The 22376-nt window shown below is 33.4% G+C and overlaps 2 protein-coding genes across 3 annotated transcripts; one reads left to right on the forward strand and one right to left on the reverse strand.

Annotated features, from left to right (window-relative positions):
• Positions 1–79: 79 nt before the first annotated feature.
• Positions 80–18978, forward strand: LOC123676692. Of its 2 annotated transcripts, none has more exons than XM_045612816.1 (4): positions 80–337; positions 16960–18242; positions 18326–18499; positions 18608–18978. In XM_045612816.1, the coding sequence occupies exons 2-4, from the start codon at positions 18042–18044 to the stop codon at positions 18791–18793; spliced, it is 561 nt and encodes a 186-aa protein (XP_045468772.1). In that variant the 5' UTR covers positions 80–337; positions 16960–18041; the 3' UTR covers positions 18794–18978. The 2 variants fall into 2 exon arrangements, with proteins under 2 accessions (XP_045468772.1, XP_045468773.1); XM_045612817.1 differs by having other exon boundaries at positions 80–321.
• Positions 15716–21062, reverse strand: LOC123676691. Its single transcript, XM_045612815.1, has 2 exons — positions 20472–21062; positions 15716–16855 (listed from the first exon to the last, which is right to left on the reverse strand). Exons 1-2 carry the CDS (start codon positions 20659–20661, stop codon positions 16353–16355), a joined length of 693 nt encoding a protein of 230 aa, XP_045468771.1. The 5' UTR covers positions 20662–21062; the 3' UTR covers positions 15716–16352.
• Between the last annotated feature and the right edge of the window lie 1314 nt (positions 21063–22376).

The following is a 22376-nucleotide window of genomic DNA, read 5'->3' on the forward strand; positions in this document are numbered from 1 at the left end:
CCTTCTGTGCCACGTAATGCCCGCTCTCTCTCTAATCGCTATCATTCATCTCTTTTCAGTATTCGATTGCTTGGTGCCCTGTATTTTGTAAATAAACAGAGGCCCATACTACTTTTTTTTCAGTTCCATATCTTTTTGTTGTTGAAAAGCTTAATATAAAATCTATATTCAATTTCACTACGTTTTCCAGCTATATTTAACGAGTTTTAATCCACATATGTCCAACTGTTACCGTGTAATATCCAAGTGAGTTGGAAAAGGACGATAGATATATGCTGATTCTCAAGAAAATAAAGATAGGATACCTATGTTGAAGAAACGGTAAAAATATAAATATGTATGTATTTTTCATTCATTTAGAATTCTGATGTTTTTCTTTCTAATTGCTCAGACTGTATCTCCTGATTTGATTAATATATTCGTCCGAATATTTGATTATATGATATTCTGTAGAATTCCATTTATCGTTTGGTAGGTACCTACTTCCAAGATAAGGATTATTAACCATAGGTAGTAATGCATAATAATTGAATGATATTGTTTAAGATAAGATAAAAATACCAAATCAAAAACTGTTTGAATAAATATTATACGTCCGTGTGAAATCTGAGTAATGAATTTATTGATTAGTTGTTAGTCACTTAGTTCAGTTTTCAAACAATGATATTCGTAACACCTAATCTACACTGCTTTTCAACATTGGTATTCTTTGCTTTCGTTTACAGTGTACTTTTTCTTTCATTTTGGAATTTGTTCTATCATGAGAGGAAATCAATTATAATTGGACTTCAATGATATTTTTCAGATTTTATTTTAGATTTACAACAAAATTTTCCAGTCCGTCGTTTTTGTGGTCACGAATTCATCAGTCAACTAATGTTTTGTTCCATTATGGAAAGCGTCCGACGCTTTCGATATGACTTCAGAGTGATATTCTAAAATATTCATTTATAGAAATCACCCATTTGAAAATTTAAGGTCATATTTAATGGATTCGGTACTTATGAGGCTGAGATGAAATAAAACAAAATAATTTTCACTGAACTTTTTAATTGTTAGCAACAATTGTTTTGCCACAATGTAGCTTGATCAGGCTACATTTTTTACTGATAAGAGTACAGAGTACAGATCTTGTATAGGTAACTTATATAGGGACATGTTTTTTTCGTAGAGCTTTGAAGCGTCTGACTAAGTTTTGGTCCGTCTGACTTTCTGATATAACTTCAGAGAAATATTCTACAAAATATAGGTATATAAAAATCAGTCAGAAAATCAGTTGAGTTGATGTTTTTTCGCATACAAATATATAAAATTTGAAAATGAGTAAAGTAGCTGTTGACCAATGTTCATGAGAGTTTGGAGAATCTGTTTTATACGTTATTATTCTTATGAAAAATTGATATCTTTTCTGGAATCACTGTTGCTCGATCAATAAGTTCGATCTAAGTTTTGTGGAATCGGCTGATGTGGAATTCCTTCATCATGACTACAAAAAGAAATTAAAATCTGATTTTGTATGTATAATGGTTTACTAAGTGAAGTGACTAAGTCATATCTATAGAAGCCACGAATAATTTTATAAAATCTTACACAATAAGCTTTTACTTACTCCTCAAGATCAAAAAATTTCATAACATTCATTATACGTTGTAATTAGTGACAAAGTTCAAGACAAATAAGCATATCACGCGTAGAAAGTCATACTCGACCTCTATTTTAGTTCAGATAATTTATTTTTGGTTATCTCTTATCATATTATACCCACTTGAAACTTACTATATTACCTACCTCTTCAGGATCATTAAAATAATTCGCCATTTCCTAGGATTCTCCATAAAACTAATATTGTTAATATAATATTAATAAATATGTTGTAAAATGATTAAATGATGAATATCTACTAACTTGAATTTTGCATTACAGAGAAGTATTTCTTCATGAAGAATATTATTTCATTGATTTTCGCATTCCATTCAAAAGTGACAAGGGCTTCGGAATGGTTCAATGACTCTATAATTTCATGCGCGGTATTATGTATGCACATATATGCAATGTATATGTACAGTGTGTTTCACGTTAGCGGGTGGTCGTTGGATTTTATGGCACTGTTATTGAGCAAAATTAAGGAGTAAACCATCAATGGTATTTTTAAGGTTATTCAAATATATCGTCGAAAAAAATCATCGATCATAGGCATGGAAAATAATTTATGGAAAAACTGGTAAAAAAAAAATTGGCTAATTCGACTGGTTTTCCAAATTAATAGAGATCATAAAGATAATTGCTGACCAATATTTCTTCAATTGAACTTAAAATTAAAAATTTCATACGAATCTCTAAACGAACATGTAAATATCTGAATTTTAAGCAATTGTATTCGAAATCCACCTGAGGATTTTTAAAATCGACATAGGTGTATAATCAGCAAAAAAATTGGAAAACTACTCTTTTTCATGAGGAAGTTACTCTAGATGAAATGTTCCTAAATAACCGTTTTTGTCAACTTTTAGAAGAGGATAATCTACTACACAATTTTGTTGATGGAATACCTAGGTACACATGAAACTAATTAATTTAAGATATCGTTTGCTCGTTCAGTGATAGCTGAATTAAATTCACAGATTAAACCAAGTTGAGACAATACGATTACATTTTGAACTAAAAGGTTTTCAGAAAATGTGTTGACAATTAATTGTAATTCAAATCCACTCTAATATCGACAGTCAATATAACGCCTATCAAAATTGACATCATCGATTGCCAAAGTCACATAACTCTTGCAAAATCATATTACCTTATTCTGACATCAGTTAGATAATGCTAATAATGAATTCTCTGAAACCTCCAGAATTAGCGAAGCTCCCCTATAGTTTATTTATTTTTTTAACTTTTTACACTTTTAGGTACTATTTTTTTCGCACAAACTTTAGTCTGTTCATTGCGAACAACAACGGAAAATGAAGAAAGCAGAGACGAGAAGTCGGCAGTTTTTGATTGTTCGTTCGTCCATGCATCCAGACCACTTGGCTGTATATATGTACATGTGGTCTCTAACGATGCAATTGGCGCATAAATGAACATACTCTGAAAAGATCTCGACTTCACGTCAATGCTTTCCTCATTTATGTTCGATATTCTGCTTGAATTTTTGTGATTCTGACGAAGCAACCAATATGGAATTTTGCAAGAAACATAAAACTGTTCTATATCTAGGGTTTTCCAATATGAGATTTCATTTTGATTGAACAAGAGAATTCAATGAATATTTTATTCATTGCAAATAGGAATGTATACCTTTAACGATGGAAAACAATATCAGCCGAATGCCCGCCTCGGCTAAGATTGCCATATCCTTTTCATGAAATTTTTTTATGACCAACTCGACAACTTCATGAATTCCATCTTTTAGGTCTTGAATCGATTTTGGATCATTGGCATAGACTTTATCTTTAACGTGGCTCCAAAGGAAAAAGTCTACAGGTGACAAGATCTCAGAGGCTGCCAGGAAACATTTCTTGTAAAATTGCGATTATTTCGTTGTTTGTATGGCACAAAGGATAGTTTTGTTGAAAATAAATGTCATCCATACACTAGGCCCTATTCTGTAACTGTAATAGAAAAGAACGAATCGGATCGTAATTCGTAATCCGAGAAATCGGAATGTTTCACTTCTATCTCGTCCAAATTTGGTATTCTTCTTCTATCTATGAAGTTATAGAATACCATTTCGAAACGATTCTGGACTCTGGTGCATTTATATTCGATCCAAACCATCTCTACCTATTCGATTTGAAGTTACAGAATATGGCTAAATATCTCCCAATTTCGGTCATAAAAAATGCCTAATTCCCAAGATCGACGAGGAATCGACAAACCTGGGTTTTCGTCTACACTACAGGGCTACAAAAGCAATATTTTCAGTTGTTCTTGAACCATGTATCGTTCAATTTTTAACAATGGCGTAGTTTTTACTTGTCAAATGTCAAAAGATTACAGCTTCAAAACTGACAGATGCCCAGGTAGCAGGCTTCTCAAACTAAAACCTGTCAATGTCAGCTCGGTTGTATCTGTTGAAATATTAGGTATTTAATGGATTCGGTCCTCAATCTATAGAAAGTTATTATAAATAAAATAAAACAAAGTAATTTCAACAATTATTTCAATATAAGCAAAATTCGAAATGTAACCTGAAGAAGCCAATCAAAAAAAATTTTCTTTCGTTGAACCAAATTGCTCAAAAAATGTTTTTTTTTACCAATTCGATTGTTCTTACCTTATACTGGGTTTTCTTGAAATGGAGTTACGAAAGAAAATGGGAGATTCCTTGGATAATTTTAAGAAAAAAAAGTCCCATGAACATGAGCCCGCAAACGCCTTGTTTTCGAAATACAGGGTGTTTCTTGTATAGTCGTACTTTTTAGTGATGCTTGATGCTTATATCAGTTTGTTGGAGCTATATTGATCTTCGCTACAGAATGGGTAAATAAGTACCAAAACTTATAATTAATTCATTCATTGCAGCTTACTAACAGTATGTTTATAATAACTTGGATTTTCCTGAAGGTAACTACAGAGCTATTTGATTTTTTTTGCTCGAAATCGATAGCAGATACGACAAAACTAAAACAAACCAAAAAAGAGTAGTACTAGACCAGAGTTTCTTTTCACATTTTTCTAAATTACCAGTGCTTCACCAAAAAATAGTTCTGGAGGGAAAAAGCGAGTACCCTTCCAGAAAAAATATCACCCTGTAGATTTGCATACAAAATAAGAATTTCACGAGATGAAAATTTAAAATTGGAATATCTATGCCGATTCAAGTGGAATATCTCGTGAAGGAAAGGTTGCTATGAGAAAAAAACTTAAAGTTTAACAACGGTATCTCAAGAAGAAAGCGTTGTCGGACCCATGTTATAAGACTTATTCTTAAAATGATCCGAGAAATCTGTCATTTCCATTTGTACCTCCTATTTAACACCGTTTAGATATAATTTATTCAATACTGATGTTTCCACAAACAAATTGCAATTTGAACACAAATAATTGTATAACACAGCTCAGACAATTTTTCGATGACTCAGTTCAGTCCTTTGATAATTACAGTATGTATTGAAATTTTGTGATGTGAATGATACAAAAAACCGAAAAGAACAGGTAAGTGTACCCCGATGACGAATGCAAAAATGACAGATGGCAAATAAGAGGCATCGCGGACAAAGCGAATTGATAAAGGAAAATAATAAACCTCGGGCATAGACGTAAGTAAGTAGTGCAATAAAAGTACTCATCTTGAAAGCGATAATAAACTCATAAACCGTAAAAGAGTTCGATTTCTTACTGCCGTGTCGATTTCAAAGGAAAGTAAAATGATTATTGATTCATTTTATGGAAAAATTTTCATTTTTCGTCTTTGCGAAAATTCTGAAATTTTATATTTTGAAAATCTTGGGGGAAGGGTAATTACCTCCAGTACCCCCCTTATTTCTACGCCTTTGGTATCTACCGATGTTTACTTCAAGTACCCGTTGAAATGTAATATTTTTTCAAATATCCAGTAAAATGTGCTTCAGAGATCGATTTTTAGATGGAACCGAAGTTCACACTAAACTTGGCAGAGGTCCAGACTTTTCCTCCTCGAATACAACACCGAAAGCAGTAGACTCCTAGAGGGCAATTTATGTTACCGAATTATTAAACTACGTTTTAGATATCGATTCTGAGAACTGGCGAATATTAATGATTCCTTCAAATATTTCCATAAAAATACATTGAGTTATCTAGAAGTTCAAGGATGAAAAATATTAGGAATACCGAATAACAGTCGATTCTCTTCCTCAATATTTATGTATTTATTTATATTCAGGAATAGGCGGTTAAAACTTAACTATCAAAAGAATATACCTCCTGAGGACATATATATGTTCAAATAATTCCCTATTATAATAACTGGAATAGAATATTATATGTTAAATTGATAAAAGGAAAGAAAGTTGTTTCGTAAGTTTGTCACTAAATTATGATAGAATGACTATGAACCTTTACAATTTGAGCATCAGTCGAATGTTTTTTTATTCGGGAATACATGTATTGTTGAAAAAAAACATCAGGTATTTTATCCTACTTTTCTATAAAAAATTTCTCTGGATGAATTAACAAAAATACAACATTGTATTGGGTTTTCCAATACAAATTATATTAACAATTTGAAATGGTCATAATGGCAACACGGTTTATTTGGAAACATCGATATTTTTTCAGAAACTGGTCGATATTTTCAATTCCGGTACTTTCGATATTCGATATTTATTTAAGAGTATCAAATTTGATATTTCGCATTATGATACATATTGTACCTTCTATACCTACCTTCTTTTGGTCGAAAATATTGGCGTCATATCTACAAAAGAATGGCTCAACCATAGTATACTAGGGCTCAACTAAAAAATCCAAAAGAAACTAGCTCCATCAGAGAAGAATACTTTTCTCTTTGTAGCTACCATTTTGGATCCGCGGTTCAAAAGAATCCATTTCTCCTCTCCAATGGCATTTCCAAATGGTATATCGAAAATGAGAAGTGAAATTCGTTTAGAATAAAATCATAGAGACCAAAGTTCTCCAAATAAATCCAATAAATGAATGAATGAAATCGACACAGAAGAAGTTAATATGTCTTCTATCTGGAGCAGACATTATTGAATACTTTGGACCTGTTAGTTCTGGCCCCATCCCCAATGAACTCAAGCAATATCTGGACCAAACATTAATGGAGAGAAAGTCTGATACAATAAAATTTTCAATACCTATGTCACGCTAGTTCTTTCAGAAGTAGTTTTGAAATATTTATTATGGCAAGCTCCTTCAGTCTAGTCATTGAGAGTCAGCTGTGAATTTAGCAGTACCAGATAATAGAAGGAGATTGACAAGGAAACACATCGAGCAGAAAGTGCTTCGGATGTCCATACCGGACAAATACTGGTTTCAGTAAAATATTAATATTAATTCTTTGTTTTTTTCATAAACCCCAAGGTCATGGCAGTGAAAATATCGATATTTCGATATATTGTAATATCGATATTTCTACTCTTACATATATCGATACATGTCGTTAGAGTCAGAAAATATCGATACAATATACATATATCGATAGTTTTCTGTCCCCTTCTCATCCTCTAGAGTTCTTTATAGTTGATATTGGTTCAACAAACATTATCTGGATATGCGGACAACCAATACCATAATAAAATTCACATGTGGAGAAATTCCCTGCTACTGAATACAAATACTGTTGAGAAACAATAACAGAATACCGAAAATTTATATTATTGTCGAAAATCCTCAAAGATGCCGCATTCAACTCATGATTATCCCAGTCGAATATTTGTTTATTATTCCAGTTACCCTGAAATTTTGAAGGGTAGCTGTCAATTCCCCTTTTTCAAGTTGTTTACATTATAACTCATCAAGCCTTTCATGTAAGTTGCCGACTATTAACGAATTTTCGGAGAGGCTTCTCTGATGATTCAGATTTTTGTTTTGTTGGTGTTCCAATCAAAATGTAGAATTTGGAGAGGAGTGCAATACTATTACTTTCATCCCTATGTTCTTACTTACTTTTTTTCCATCTCTAATGGGGGCTGTACAAGCACTCTCGGCGACACTGTTGATTTTCTTCTAATTTTACGTTGCCTGGCATCCTGGCAAGAGAATGTTTCTATTCAATAAAGCAAGAAATAGTGGCTTTCCATGATGAGGGTTTGTAGACGAATACACCTACAAGAAAGAGTTTCAGGAAAAAGAGGTAACCGAAAGAGAAAAACTCTGGCGGAATCATCCTGGTCTGGATCACTCCAAAAAGTTTCTTCGAAACTTTGACTCTAAAAGATCCAAGAAGTATCTGGATCTTAGTAAGAATATGCTACACCTCCTCACTGGATTCTTCACAGGGTATTGCCGCCTTAGGAAACACCTCATGAGAATGGGTCTAACAGAAAATGACGAGTGCAGATTCTGTTGGGAAAAGGAAGAAACTCCGGATCACCTGATGACGGAATGCCTCGCCATCGCTAGCCAACGCAAAACTTATAGAAGTGAGGAATTAGCCTCCTTGAAGTCATCCCAGGTATAAGAGTTCATCAGAACTCTGTAACTGGAAGGCGAACTGTAGATCACGTTAATTATCGAGAGAATAGCTCTGATGGGGGACACAATAGACCATTAAGTTGCAGTGAAACGTAACCTCCTTAATTAAATCTAAATCTAATGATGGGGGTCTGTCGAATCATCAAACCTTGGATAGACTAGGGATTTCCCGCACTTCAGTTATCCGAATAGTGCATTTGCCACAGGAAACTAGTAGTATTCACTGGAGACGTGGAACTGGGAGTCATATGGTAAATAATGCAAAAGAAGATAGGTATCTAGCATCAGGATATGTACTTCGGAATCAAACCATAACAGTGTCAGCTGTCCGAACTAATTTAAGAAGAACGTTTGGTCGCTTAATTTCCAGTACCACAATACAGCGGAGACTGCTAGAGCCAGTTTGCGAACCAGGAGGCCATTAAGAATGCCCAGGTTACTTCCCAGACAAACAGCCGCTCATCTACAGTGGGCACCGGAACACAGATACTAGCTTTTGGGTCAGTGGCGAAATGTTCTTTTTTCGGACGAAACCAGAATTGGTTTAGTTAGTGATAGTCGGCTACACAGAGTTTGGAGAGGGTCAGGCCAACACGAAAGACTACCTTTTGCCAGAGAAGTCGTTTCATACCAAAGAGGATCAGTAATGCTTTGGAAAGTCATAAGGCATGGTCGTCGTACGCAGCTTATCCCCATTCTAGACACTTTGACAGGGGATAGATATTATGGTACCAATTATTTATCCTATCCGACTTGAAATTCTATCCATTTTCATTTTTATGGATGACAACGGTATGCTCCATCGCACGAGAAGAGTACAAAATGCATTAGACATTGCGAATATTCAAAAATTACCGTGGCCAGCAAACTTGCCAGACACGAATCCCATTGAGCACATGTGGGATTTTGTTGAACGAGTAATCTCAAACAGAATAAATCCTTCTAGTACCCTCTAGGAACTTACATTCGCGACCCAAGGGCAATGGAACAACATCCCAATGGATACTATCAACTCCTTAATTGTTTCCATGCACAGGCGCGTAAATACTTCACTACAGAACAGGGGAGGGCACACCGAATATTAATGCATTTTTGGTTTTGCTTTGAAGGGGTTTTCTTCTTTATTTCAGTTTCTGGTAATCATTGTATTATGCACTTTTTTCAATTTATTTTCTGATTCTGATTTAAGCCATTGCATTGGTTACATAAATGAATTAAATGTACTTTGTAATACACCTCTTGACGAACATAAGCTCGAGCCAATACAAGTAGTAGTTTTTCAATCTCAAGTCAAGGATTTATTTATTAAGTACTTGAATCATATCAAGCAACTTGATTTTTAGCAGTTTTATTTTGCTAGTGTCACATCAATAAAATAATGGTAAAATGAGAAGGAACCTTGCAAAAAACACTTTTATTTATTAAACTTATTGTATAAAAAAAACCGAAAAATAATAAAGTTACTTAATATTGAGAAACCAGCAGGCTCAGTTCGATGTCATAATTTTCCATCCAGGATCTAAGACACATGAGGCACATTATGGATTTGTCGCCTAATCCTTTGTGGGTTTTTGTAATCGTAAGAGCAGCTCTGGAAAATTGTCTTTCAACAGGAACTGAAGATGCTGGCGTTCATAAGAAATCCTTGGCCATTTTGGACAAGTTTGGAGAGATATTTCTGAAACTACCAAAATCTAATAATAGATTTCATAGAAAACTATTAATAAAGTCACATTGGCGGATGCTTCAGTCTCTCGGCGCTCGAGAAATCCCCTTATTCAGTCTAAGCGCGCAAGAGATTGCAGGACTATATGCCGTGCGACACTTTCATATCAAGCTCCAGTAATATCAAGAAGCTTGATATCAAGTCAAGCAATAAATATTCAAATCAAGTTAAGCCAAGCTCAATTATGTAATTTTTCAAGAGCTTTATTTTCAAGTCAAGAAGTTGGTTAAAATGTCAAGCTACTTGGCTTGATGAATCCCTATCCAGAAAGTGTAGCGTCTTATATTGAAGAAACCCCTGAAATTATATTCACTTATGTTTCTTTTTTTATCTCGAGTCGATTAATTTTCAGAAAATGCGTAGATGAACAGGATTTTGTTGGAGTTGATGAAAGAGTTGTAATTTTTTGTTCCTAAAAAGATTCCAGGTTTATTAAAGAAAATAATGAACCAAAACAATTTTGAAACCATTTACACAATTGCACAGTCGGGAGGAACAGCTGTTGATCCTGCAAATCTTCAAAATATACTACAAACACCTCCGGACAAGGACACGAGCAAAACATGAATCAGATATTTCTGCATAGCAATTAAAACCGAGTCACGTGACAGCCATCTCATCCGTTCTCATTCACGCGACAGCGAGGAAATCGATAGGAGGCCGCGTTCGGAAAAACGTAGCGAAAAAAAAATGCTTTGCCTGCTTCTACACTGCGCAAAAAAATTAACGCACATTCTGAAAATCTCAATTTCAATGAAAGTTAACTCTACATTGACTTTATAACTTATTTTGTATGTTCTCTCGGGAAGGTTTTGAACGAAACAAGACACATTAAATGGAAGAAAAATTCAGGATTTCACCGAATCTTATGTGAAAGAAGAGAAATAAAAAATTTTCAAAATACTGGAATGCTAATAAGTGATTTAATACTTGGTATTTCCACCCCTTGCGTTAATTACAGCTCGGCAACGACGGTTCATACTCAAAATGAGTGATCTTAAAATGTTTTGATCTAATCCTTTCCAGATTTCTCTGAGTTGGATTCCTAAGTCATTAAGAGTAGCTGGATGATTTTCTGAACTTCTCAGCCTTCTATTGAGGTTGTCCCAAACCTGCTCAATCAGATTGAGATCTGGACTTCTTGCTGGCCGTTCCATTCGAGAGACTTCAACCTCTTCAAGGTACTCCTGAACGATGCGCGCACGATGGGGTCTGGCATTATCGTCCATAAAAATGAAATTTTCACCAATGCATAGCTCCTTTATCAACGACCACTAGGTCTGTGCGAGCAGTCAAAGATATTCCACCCCATACCATAATCGATCCTCCCCCGAAACCAGTAGTATTCAGGAAATTGCACTGAGCATATCTTTCAAGTGGACGTCTTTATACAAGGGAACGTCGATCACAATGGTAGATGCAGAATCTAGACTCATCTGTGAAGAGAACTCTTTCCCAATCAGCCTCTTCCCAATGGATATGCTCTCTCGCAAAATCCAAACGCGCCCATCGATGGGCTGGGGTAAGAGCTGGGCCTCTTGCCGCGACACGAGGCCTTAAATCACTATTCTCTGAGGTGATTTCTTATGGTCTGAGTGCTAATTTGCATCCCATGAGTTTGCTCAAGCAGATTTTGAAGGAGGCGAGCGGTTGCAACCCGTTGTCTCAACGAAGAAACTCTCAACACGGAAAAAAATCTATTCTCAAATCAAGAAACAGGATATTCTTGAAATATTAAACTTGATCCAAGTATATATTGAATCGGAAAAAGTAAAGTAAGAAATTTGGTATACTTGGAATGATTAAATAGAATACCGAATACATATACTTCATAGAAATATATAATACTCCATACAAGTAAATGATGTATTCAAAATGAAGGAATAAATTTATTGATTCAAGAATACGGCTACATTTTGTTTGAACATACGATATTTCGACTTCGAAGATATCATTTACTCATTATGAAAATTGAAATATACTCATTCCAAATTATATTTTTGAAGAATTGGTTTACACATTATAATTATTGCGAGAGATACATTTTAGTTGTAATTAGAATATGCTCAAGTCACAAAGATGAATTGGAGACCTATTTGCTCATTTTTCATGTTCGAGACTAATCATAATAAATGAAAATATGAAATTTTGTGGACAAAATTTCGTCAAAGTGAGACATATTTCATTTAAATATTTAAATATTAGGGTTTGAGTGTTAGAAGGGGAGTGAATAATTCATCTGAACTCCACCCTGTGATTGAATTAGCAGATTATATGAATTTTCTTTTTCTTTTTATGTTCATTGTAGCTAACCAACTCAATAAAGGCCATACTAGATAATTTGTTAATATACCGTTTCACAATACATCTAGTTTCTGACGCTAAAAATTGTCATAGCGATACCATATTGATTGAGGTAAGTTATGTGATTTTTTGAGATGTGTTAATAATACATAAAAATATAAGTGAAATTGATTTTGGTGAGCAATCATGAACCTAAAAAATGATAAGAAAAACACATTTTTCATCTTATTTGAATTTTGACCAGTCTTTTGAAATAACTTTCGTTTCAAAATTCAAAAATGGATGAGGTATACCTACTAGCAATCAAACACCTGGGATTACCCCAGATAGCAAGGTTCTCGTGACCGACACAACATGGGAATAATCGTTAACAGTTTACGTTATATGTGTGATATAGAATAAGCCAAAAATTATTTAATGGATATAAATGTATTTTACAAAATATAATTCCTTTGAGAGGTGTCCAATGACCCAAGTACTTGATGAGTGAAATATTTAAATAAAAAAAAAATATTTTGATCACGGATTTCGTTTTGAATAAGATGAGTGACAAAATTTGATTTTTGTAAAATTCAAATTATCCAGTTCAGAATAAACCATTCATAATCTGAATTATATTTGCATGTACTAGATCTGAGTATATTGTACCGAAATATACTAAAACACGAGTTCTTTTCCCTGCATCTTCGTCAACATGATTCGACTCGTTTGATATGCCGCGCCAATGAAAACGTTCTTATCCACCTGTTGGCAGTATTTATCGTAATACAAGTATATAAATGCTTTCATCCACTAGATTGAAGAATATAATTCGAAGATATACTAAAATGCGCCCTCTGTGCAGTTTGCATTAGAAAATATCTCTTTCGATCCCCTTCAGTCTCATTTAGGTGATAGGACTGATCGGTCTACGGAAGTTTTGATTGTGTTATAAGTGTTAGATACTGAATACATACTGCAAAAAGCAAAATTTAATTAGGAATTAGGGATACATGGAGTGTCTGATTGGAACATTTCAAGGTAAGTTTTTATTGAGAAATAATTTCAACTCATTTAATTTTTTTTCATTAATTCGGATTTCATTTTCCTTTTCATGATGCTCTTGGTGTTTTTTACTATTGTAATTCAGCTTGATAACTTTGTATTATTTCTTTGAGGACTAGGTATTTTTGAATTTATATTTTCAACAAAATTCTTACTTTTTCAGAACAAATGCGTTAATATTTAATAGGGTCTGTTATAAAGATTTTCTAGAGATTTCTAATTATTTTCGAAATATTAATGCACTTTTTGAATACAACTTACGGTTCATAATTGATGAATGTTAATTGAATTTGATTTTTTTGCAGAATATGGAAATTGTTCATGAACAATTGGGAGTTACGTTATCATTTGCTGATGAAAATGCAAATCAATAGATATCTATCGATATGAGTGAGATACAATTTTGGAATAATTCTTCAGCACCAGGTAGTATTTTTCATTCGGAAAATTCCACGATAAAATTTATTAATCACAAATTTCTTCTTTCTTTGCAGATCTCAAGTGATATTGGACAAATCATTCAAGAACAGAAAAATAGAGCAACACCGAGGAATCAAACCGCCAAGCCCAACTTGTTTTTGATATCAGGGGAAAATCTATTATAGCCGAAAAGTTTCCAAATTGTTGTATAGATGTAGATGAACTTTTAAGAATGTATCTCGAATTCTCTCCACCTAAATAATTTATTCTTTAGGAGATAACTATGTTCCTTTAATCCTTTGTATAGTACAATGTTTTATCCTGATGTATTTGTATAAATGTAATACATTTTTTTTCCAATGTTGATATTGTTTATTTGTTGGTTTTTATTTATTTCATGATGATTTGAGAAATAAATTCGTTTTTTATAATATATGCTGTATTTTATTTATTATTCTTTCAAATTATTTCAAAGAATTGATTTGAAATTAATATTCCTTTCAAGTAAGTTTACTGTTTCTTCGGAACAACCATAAAATTAATTTTGAATTTACTATATTACATACTTTTTCTAACACTAACTTAATTTTGGTTTGAGTATATCAATTCTTTCATTCGAGTATATGATTCACTACCTTCAAACGAAGAAATGATTGAAATTGAGGAATTCAATATCTTGTCTTGAAAATATTATAATTCAAACGAAATTTATCAACCACTCATTTCAAGTATAGTCATTTACTCAAAGCAAATATAAGAATTTTCTTTGGACCAATAATACCGACTTTATTAAATTCAAGAATATCATATACTTATTTGGAATACTTGGTATATTTAAATTTGGAGAATAAAGTATACTTGACCCAAATTTATTATAATCTTGCTTATATATGAATCTATCATATACTTCAACCAAATATTATTCACTCAATTTGAGAATAGATTTTTTTGCGTGAAGTAACGTTCTTGAATGGCAGTTGTTACCCGTGGTCTACCCTGTCCTAGTCTTCGGACATTTATACCTGTCTCCCTGAATCGCTGCAACATTCTGGACACACTTGTATGGGAAACTCCAAACCTTTCTGCAATTCTTTTGTATGTCCACCCTTCTTCTCGCAAAACTACCGCTTGGGCACATTCCTCTTGGGTCAAATTGCGTGTTTCGCGTTGCATAGCGATCGAGTGTAGAAAATCAAACGAAAGAAAAACTATTGATCACTAGAATTGATCGAGAACAACTGATTTCAGAATGGAGCCAATATATTCAAAATCTGATAATCTCATCTTTTTTTATTCCTGCTGGGAAAAAACATTTGTATTGATGAAAAACGTTGAAAGTGGATAACATATGCATGCATAATTCTGATTAAAAAAATTAACATTGAGAACACCTTCATTTGTAGAATAAATTTGACATTTCCATAATGTGCGTTAATTTTGTTGTGCAGTGTATTTTAGAAGTTGCAACTGACGAAGGCCGATTTTGTAATTCAAAATAAATCGTTTGATTGATTTCGCCCTCTGAAGCAGCTATTTAATATTCAACGTGGTACCTACCTAATAGCTCTATTTTATCGAAAATATTCTCGAGATCAAATATGCACAAATTTCGTCTCCAAAACAGTCCAGAGGTTATTTATAATTGGTTGACACACGAATAAGATTATGAGTCATTTTTGGAGTAAATTACCTATGTCTCCTTTCCGTATCCCTGAAAGTTTAGTTGCTTAACAGTAGGATAATTTTCAATTAGATGAAGGGATTTGCAATTAGAAGTTTCATTCAGCTATTAAAATAAACGAGTATATTTTGAGAGAGATCGATGGATGTTCATTTCATTTTGAAGAGGAAGGTATGTCATTAACGATGGAAAACGAGGAATTTTTTCTTGCAAAATTGCGATTCTTTCGTTGCTTGTGTGACGAGTAGCGCCGTCTTGTTGAAAATGATAAAGAACAAAAGAAATAGAAAATAAGAAAAAAAATGAAAGAAAAAATCTTCCAATTCCGGCCATAAAAAATCATGAATCATAGCTAATTCCCAAGATCTACGAGGAATCGACAAACGTGGGATTTCGTCAACACTAACTCAAAAGTTTTCCCGAAGTTACTAAAAACCATAAAGTTTCTCAGGAAACATGAATAATAATTATCGATGACTGATTTGAGAAAAATTGTACTACAAAATTGAATAATTTCTCAATAAGCAAAAATTGTTAATCATCGTTCTCAGGAATGGATGGAAAATTGTAGGCGAGTGTATTCCGGTAGTAATTAATTATAATTATGAAATTTCAATTAATTAGATCGGAAAAAAATTGAATAATTACGATAAGAGCTAAAGGATGGAAGTATAAAAAGTTGATTTATTCTCAACTGAGAAATGAGAGATATCGTTGAACTACTTGTATCTTATTTGGGAATGGCTGCTAGAAACCACTGTACATACTGGAATTTATAACAAGAAGGTAGAAAAAAACAACGTTTCAATAGTAAACATTAATCTTATATTGGGAATATTTTCGTTTATACACATATTTTGAAAATTAGCATATGAGGAGAGATAAATCTCAGAGTCACCAGCAAAAATTATAATTCAGGACCTTATTAATTAATTGGAAATATAATGGACATACCATACACCCTGAAAATTTGCATGTTGGGGTTTGAGACAATAACCTTTCTCTACAACTCTAGTTTCTTTCTGTGTTTGCCGGAAGTCATAGACTAATACACTCAGTTATGAATTGCGGTTTTTCCTCATTTTGATGTATATTCCTCATTCGTTTGATTATTTTCAATACTTCACAGCGAAATTCAATTTTTTGGTCCTCGTCAAAGTTTCTGATTGAAGGAAGGACACTTTCGAAAAACGATCTGTCCGGATCAGGTTCTGAAACTGGAGGCGGCGTAGGCATAGGCTGCGTCATGAAGTCTATCAACGCGGACTCCGCGTTTCTTTTACGTTTCAGTGAACTCCTTCGATCGTATTTTGGACTATCTGACGCCTCTGATTCCACCGTTTCTTCAGATTGATTGTCATCTTCTTGAGCTAAGCTAGACTGGGTTTCAGTTGAGGCCCCACTAGATCCAAGGAAGGATAACTGCCTAGCATAAATATATTTTTTGTTTACGTCAGCTGCCTGTCCAGACTTGGTGCTTCTTTTTATATTTCTGGAATAGCTGTCTCTTATATTCCTCCACTTTTTAATCAATTTGTTGCCTGAAAAAAAAATGAATATATGTATAATAGATATGAAAATAAGCAAATTTTTTTTCAAACATGTTGAATAATTTATGCGAGTATATTCTCCTTTTTTGTTGCAGATACTTGGGTAGTGGATGCGATCAGATTGATCTACATTTGACATACAGATTAGGGCATACAACAATCGGAAAAATTTTAAGAAAAGTTTGCATGGCTATTTGGGAATGTTTACTACCAGAATCCTTTCCCGAGTTTACGGAAGAACGGTGGAAAACGGTTGCTGATGGTTTTCAACAATACTGCCAGTTTCCAAATTGCTTGGGAGCTATTGACGGGAAGCATGTCAGACTTAGAAAACCAAAAATGAGCGGGTCTCTCTTTTATAATTATAAGCATTTTTTTCCATTGTTTTATTGGCAATTGCAGATTCAAATTACAACTTCATATACATCGATGTTGGAGAATTTGGAAAGGAATCTGACTATATTTCAACGGTCTTCTTTCAACAGAAAGCTCGAAGAAAATACATTGAATATTCCAAGACCACAACCTCTACCAGTGGTGGGATTCTGTAACGCCAAAGCGAAGCGAAAACGTGACGAAACGACAGTTTTGCTCGGTTCGGTATTCTGTAAAGGGATTCGGCAATAGTCGTGTTTGCCGAAGCAAAGAACGACCTCATGACGATAACGAAAAATTTTAGGGTTCGTTCTCATTACGAAAAGTCCGACGACGTTTTTGATTGGTTTACTTTTACCACGTGACCAAGTCTTAAGCGTCATATTATGACACTTGAATGATTTCGATTTCGAGGTTATAATTTTGAATGTTTTGCTTCACAATATCACAATTCTTAATATTAAGTTTGAAATTCATTCTATTAATTATTGAAAAATTGCGTTATGAAAGTTATGAACGATGGAGTAGGACAACTTTTATGCGTGAAAGTGGAGTACCCAATTGATTCGATAGATAAGGTTCCTTTTTAATTTCGAAATATCTTCAAGTGCTTTTCTCTATTGAACGAGGTTCCAGTCAGATTTTCTTCGAGTGCTTAAAATTTGTTTTTTGTGATAATTAAGAATAGCATCAAGCTCTGAAGGTAAATTTTAAACAATATATTTTGTGAACACTACAATCAATAGCATAACAATTGCTGTTATACTCTGGTTATACATTATTTCTTATTTGAATTTGCAGAATGGATTCAGAGAAAAGAGCAGAAACCAATCCGCTGCAGTGGTCAACATTTCTGGATTTCGCCGAAGTTAATCCAGAAATATTAACGAAAAAATTTCAAGGAATTAATGGCAGGAAGACATATGAAGAAAAATGGGCTGAAATAGTGACTACATCGAATAGTATGGGTTACCAAAATAAACCTGTAGCAAAATGGCAAAAGGTATGTAAACATATTATAATAACGAATGTTATACAGATGTTGATTTTGCTACCAATTTTATTAATGTTCGAACTTTGTTTTAGGCTGTTGCGGATTGGAGGTCCAAAGTTAAAGGGAAGGCAGCATCCATCAAAAAGGGGTTGTCTCAAACAGGTGGAGGTGGACCTTCATGTGTACTGAATGAGAATGAGTTGAGACTACTGGCCATAATAGGCACAATAGCTGTTATAGGTGTAACAGAGGTTGAAAGAGGAATTGTGAGTAAAAAAAGGCAAATCCATATATTTTTTGTGCCATTAGATCCATATTTCATTCATCCTTTGTTACTGATTCATATACCAAATATTTAACCTCTTTTATCGTAGGTCCAAGAAGAAATACCGACAACTTCTTCAAATGAAGAGAAGGAAAATATTTCATTATCGCCACCGCCACTTATGCCTCTATTGATGAGTGGTTGTGGCGAGAAAAGAGAATTATTGGAGGATGGGCCAAAAAAAATCGTCAAGAAAAATAGGACAATGGAAAAAAAAAACCACCAAAAAATATAAGAAGTTTGCAAAATCTACATGTAGAAAGCTTGCAAGCCATGAAAGAAATTTCGAAACACATTGGATCACTGGCAGAGAGCATTAAACTTCTGGCGGAATCGAATTTAAGCTTAGTGGAACAAATGAAAAAAAGAGACAATTCATGATTGTATAGGTATATAAATAAAATAAATTATTTTTCCATGTCTAATTGTATTTCTACCCCAAATATCTATAGATCTGTTTGTTGTGTTCGCATGAAATTTTAAGTGTACCTTTTATCTCTTCACAATCATTTGACGCTATCGTTAAGCTTAGTCACAGAACATCAAATGAGTGTAGTTTAGACCAGAAATCACTGAGTTATGTTACACGATCTACACTAGTGTACAATAATGTATTTAGTGCAGACACAAGGAACAAACCTTATATCATTCTTTTATTGATTCTAAATTATTTCAAAGTTATTGTTCAGTGGAAACATAAACATGTATATATTTGAAATATTGCCACCAAGTCTACTGACAATTACTCTGAAGTTACTTACAAAAATAAAAATACATTTCATATAACAGCTAAGTAAATATTAACCAGTATTTTCATGTAGTCAGAATATTTAGAAATATTCGTCAGTTACTAAGGGATTTGTATTATATGCATTAATTGATTCGATGGAATTTTTTCAGGGGAATAGTCATTATAATTGATGTTTAACTGATAATAATAGTATATTATAAACGTAGGGACTAAGGTGGCAAAAAGTTTGTAGCCTGAGCATAGCGTTACCATTTTAGTCCTTGAAATTAGGGATAAAAACTTCTAATTTAATTCCTGGAGTGCATGAAAAATAAAACAATATTCTCAAAAATATAATAAATAACGTCATCCACAATTACATTTTGTTTTTCAATGAAAAACCTGCAGAATCCTGCAGTGGCTCAAATATCTACTTATTTGCAACGTTGCCAATGTTCCTTCGTGTAAAGTCGGTAAGCTCCGACAACGAAACTAAAAGCGTAAAGATAATGAAACGATAAAGAAAAAGACGCTTACAGAATACCGCATTCGCTCCGCTTAGCTTCGCTTCCTAACGTTATCGCTTTCGTTTGCTATGATAACGAAAGTTACAGAATCCTACCCCAGGTACTGCAACAAGGATGCCTTATACTTTTATTGGCGATGAGGCTTTTTCCCTCTCACCAAATATTATGAGGCCATTCAGAAGCAAAGTTTTGTCAGAAAAAAAAAGGATATTCAATTATAGATTGTCACGTGCCCGAAGAAATGTCGAAAGTACTTTTGGAATACTATCTAATAATTCTAATAAATGGAAAATTTTCCAGAAACCTATAAATGTTAATTTAGATTTGGCCATTCTTCTTATCAAAACTTGCTGTTCCCTTCATAATTTTGTAAGAGCTAGAGATGGAATCAATATTCATGAAGCATTGAGTGTGGAAGGTTACGAAGGTATCATTGATATCGTTCAACGAGGACGACACAAAGAGGACCGAATCAAGCAATTCAAGCTAGAAATGAGCTAGCAGATTATTTTGTATCTGAGGTTGACAGTGTTCCTTGGCAAAACAAATATATTTAAGTTATTTGACTTTTTTCACATAATATTTTTATACTATGCTAGTTAAAACCAATATTATATTATCGATACATTTTGAAAATATACATGAATTGTACTTACGAATTTCGTTTCTATCCCTGTCATCCTTCTGTTCAAAATTATCGCTGAACAAACAACAGATATTTGTCCATGCTGCTCTCTTCTTAGTCCTATCGTGGTAATTTTCATCACCCACATTCCATATTTCTGGATATTGCTTAATTTCTTCAATGAAGAGCTCAATATCCAATTCCCTCTCTGCCTCTGCCATTGTGCGAACTCACGACAAACGTCGTATGTGTGCGCAGGCCAATAGAGTACTGAGAGATCGCATGTACGACTGCGGCACAGTTGCGGCCTAGAGGGACATGCTAACAAAAAACGACCGTATGCTGGCAGTTACGACGTCGCAACTGCACGGCGGATAGTGTGCATGCTCCCCAGCGTTGCCAGGTCGACAAGCCTAAAATATCGTACCGCGTGTTTAAAATTATCGTATTTTATCGTACCCCACTGATTTTTATCGTGCACATTCGAAATAAAGGGAATTTTTGCGAGAATATGATAATTTGTGGACAAGGATGAAAAAACAAGCAATGTATCGAATAAGTAATATATTTTTCATTTAGACGAAACGGTTAATGAATAATTAGTTAATTATCAGACAAGATCAGAGAACCTGTATTATCCTATTCACCTTATTCTAATGTCTCTTATGGTTAAATTTTACTTCAAGATAGTAGAGATGCGTACAGATTCGAAAATAAAACAAGAAATTTTTTAAGGAAATCGTGAAAGAATGGATCGAATTTTACTTATAACATAGGGAAAATTGTTTCTGTTATTTTTGTTTTTTTTTTAGAAATTAATCATTTCCATAAAAGTTCTTTTCCCAAATAACTTAGAATATTGCAAAAAACATGTAATCGTCGACAAAGATGTAAAAGAAACCGAATAAAAAATACCCAAATACAAAATTCTTTGAATATAAGTGTTCGAGGTACTAGATATGTTTCGAAATTGAATCTGAAATACTAATAAAAAATACGTTTTTCGGAAATAATTCAAGGATCCTATTATTTAATGATACCTATACATATACTTAGGGTTGAAGTTTGTATGTTACGATTTCAAGTAACAAATTTATTTTGATAATTATATTTGACTTCAATAGTCTTTCTGAATTGAAATGAATGAATTTAATTAACATGCATTGTCATGTATTTCTTTTTCATATTAATTCAATTAAATATCTCCCATTAACTCATGAACCATTGAATTTTTACCCATGGTATGCTATATTTATTTATTTATTTATACGGACAAGCCATTTTACATAATATTAAAAAACCAATAATAATAATAATTCTCATCAAAAAAGCTATCTGATGATGCAATAATATAGTGGGTGTGCCATTTGAAATGAGGAAGTAGTAGTATATTGCCGATATAACCGGAAGTTGTAGAGATCTGAAAATATTTTAGGAAGAAAGACCTTGTCTCAAACCCCAACATGCAAATTTTCAGCATGAAATTATGATTAGTTTTTCATGAACGTCTAATAGGCCATCATGGTGAATCACCCTGTATATCTTTTTTATATATACTTTTTTATCTAGAAATACAATTCCAACTGAAAAAATATTGAAACCAACCAAAAGAAAAATAACACATCCAAAACTTGGGTGAACGGCTAATAAATTGAAAAAATAAATAATTAAACTCACTGAATTTACAAACTTATAACTTCTATAATATTCATTTCACCAACTCTACTTCAAAAATACTGAATGAACACCGTAGACCAACTGAAAGGAAAGCTACCTTGGCAAATTTGACAGAGGCGGCGATTTCAAGTAAGGACGCCGCCAGACATTGTAGCGCCCCGGCAAAATAAAATTTCGCCGCCCTGCTTTATCTAATTTATTGCTTTTTTTTCGAAGGAGCCTCTGGTTTTTCTTCTTAGGCATCTCTTCAATTTCATGA

This window comes from Harmonia axyridis, chromosome 3, assembly GCF_914767665.1.
Source record: "Harmonia axyridis chromosome 3, icHarAxyr1.1, whole genome shotgun sequence".
Lineage (NCBI taxonomy): Eukaryota > Metazoa > Arthropoda > Insecta > Coleoptera > Coccinellidae > Harmonia > Harmonia axyridis.

Excerpts from the sequence above, each read along its gene's own strand:
- LOC123676691 (XM_045612815.1), bottom strand. The coding sequence starts at position 20,661 with ATGGCAGAGGCAGAGAGGGAATTGGATATTGAGCTCTTCATTGAAGAA. Across the intron at positions 16,856-20,471 it reads CAGGGATAGAAACGAAATTC|GCAACAAATTGATTAAAAAG; the intron begins GTAAGTACAATT and ends TTTTTTTTTCAG.
- LOC123676692 (XM_045612816.1), top strand. The coding sequence starts at position 18,042 with ATGGATTCAGAGAAAAGAGCAGAAACCAATCCGCTGCAGTGGTCAACA. Across the intron at positions 18,243-18,325 it reads CTGTAGCAAAATGGCAAAAG|GCTGTTGCGGATTGGAGGTC; the intron begins GTATGTAAACAT and ends ACTTTGTTTTAG. Across the intron at positions 18,500-18,607 it reads CAGAGGTTGAAAGAGGAATT|GTCCAAGAAGAAATACCGAC; the intron begins GTGAGTAAAAAA and ends CTTTTATCGTAG.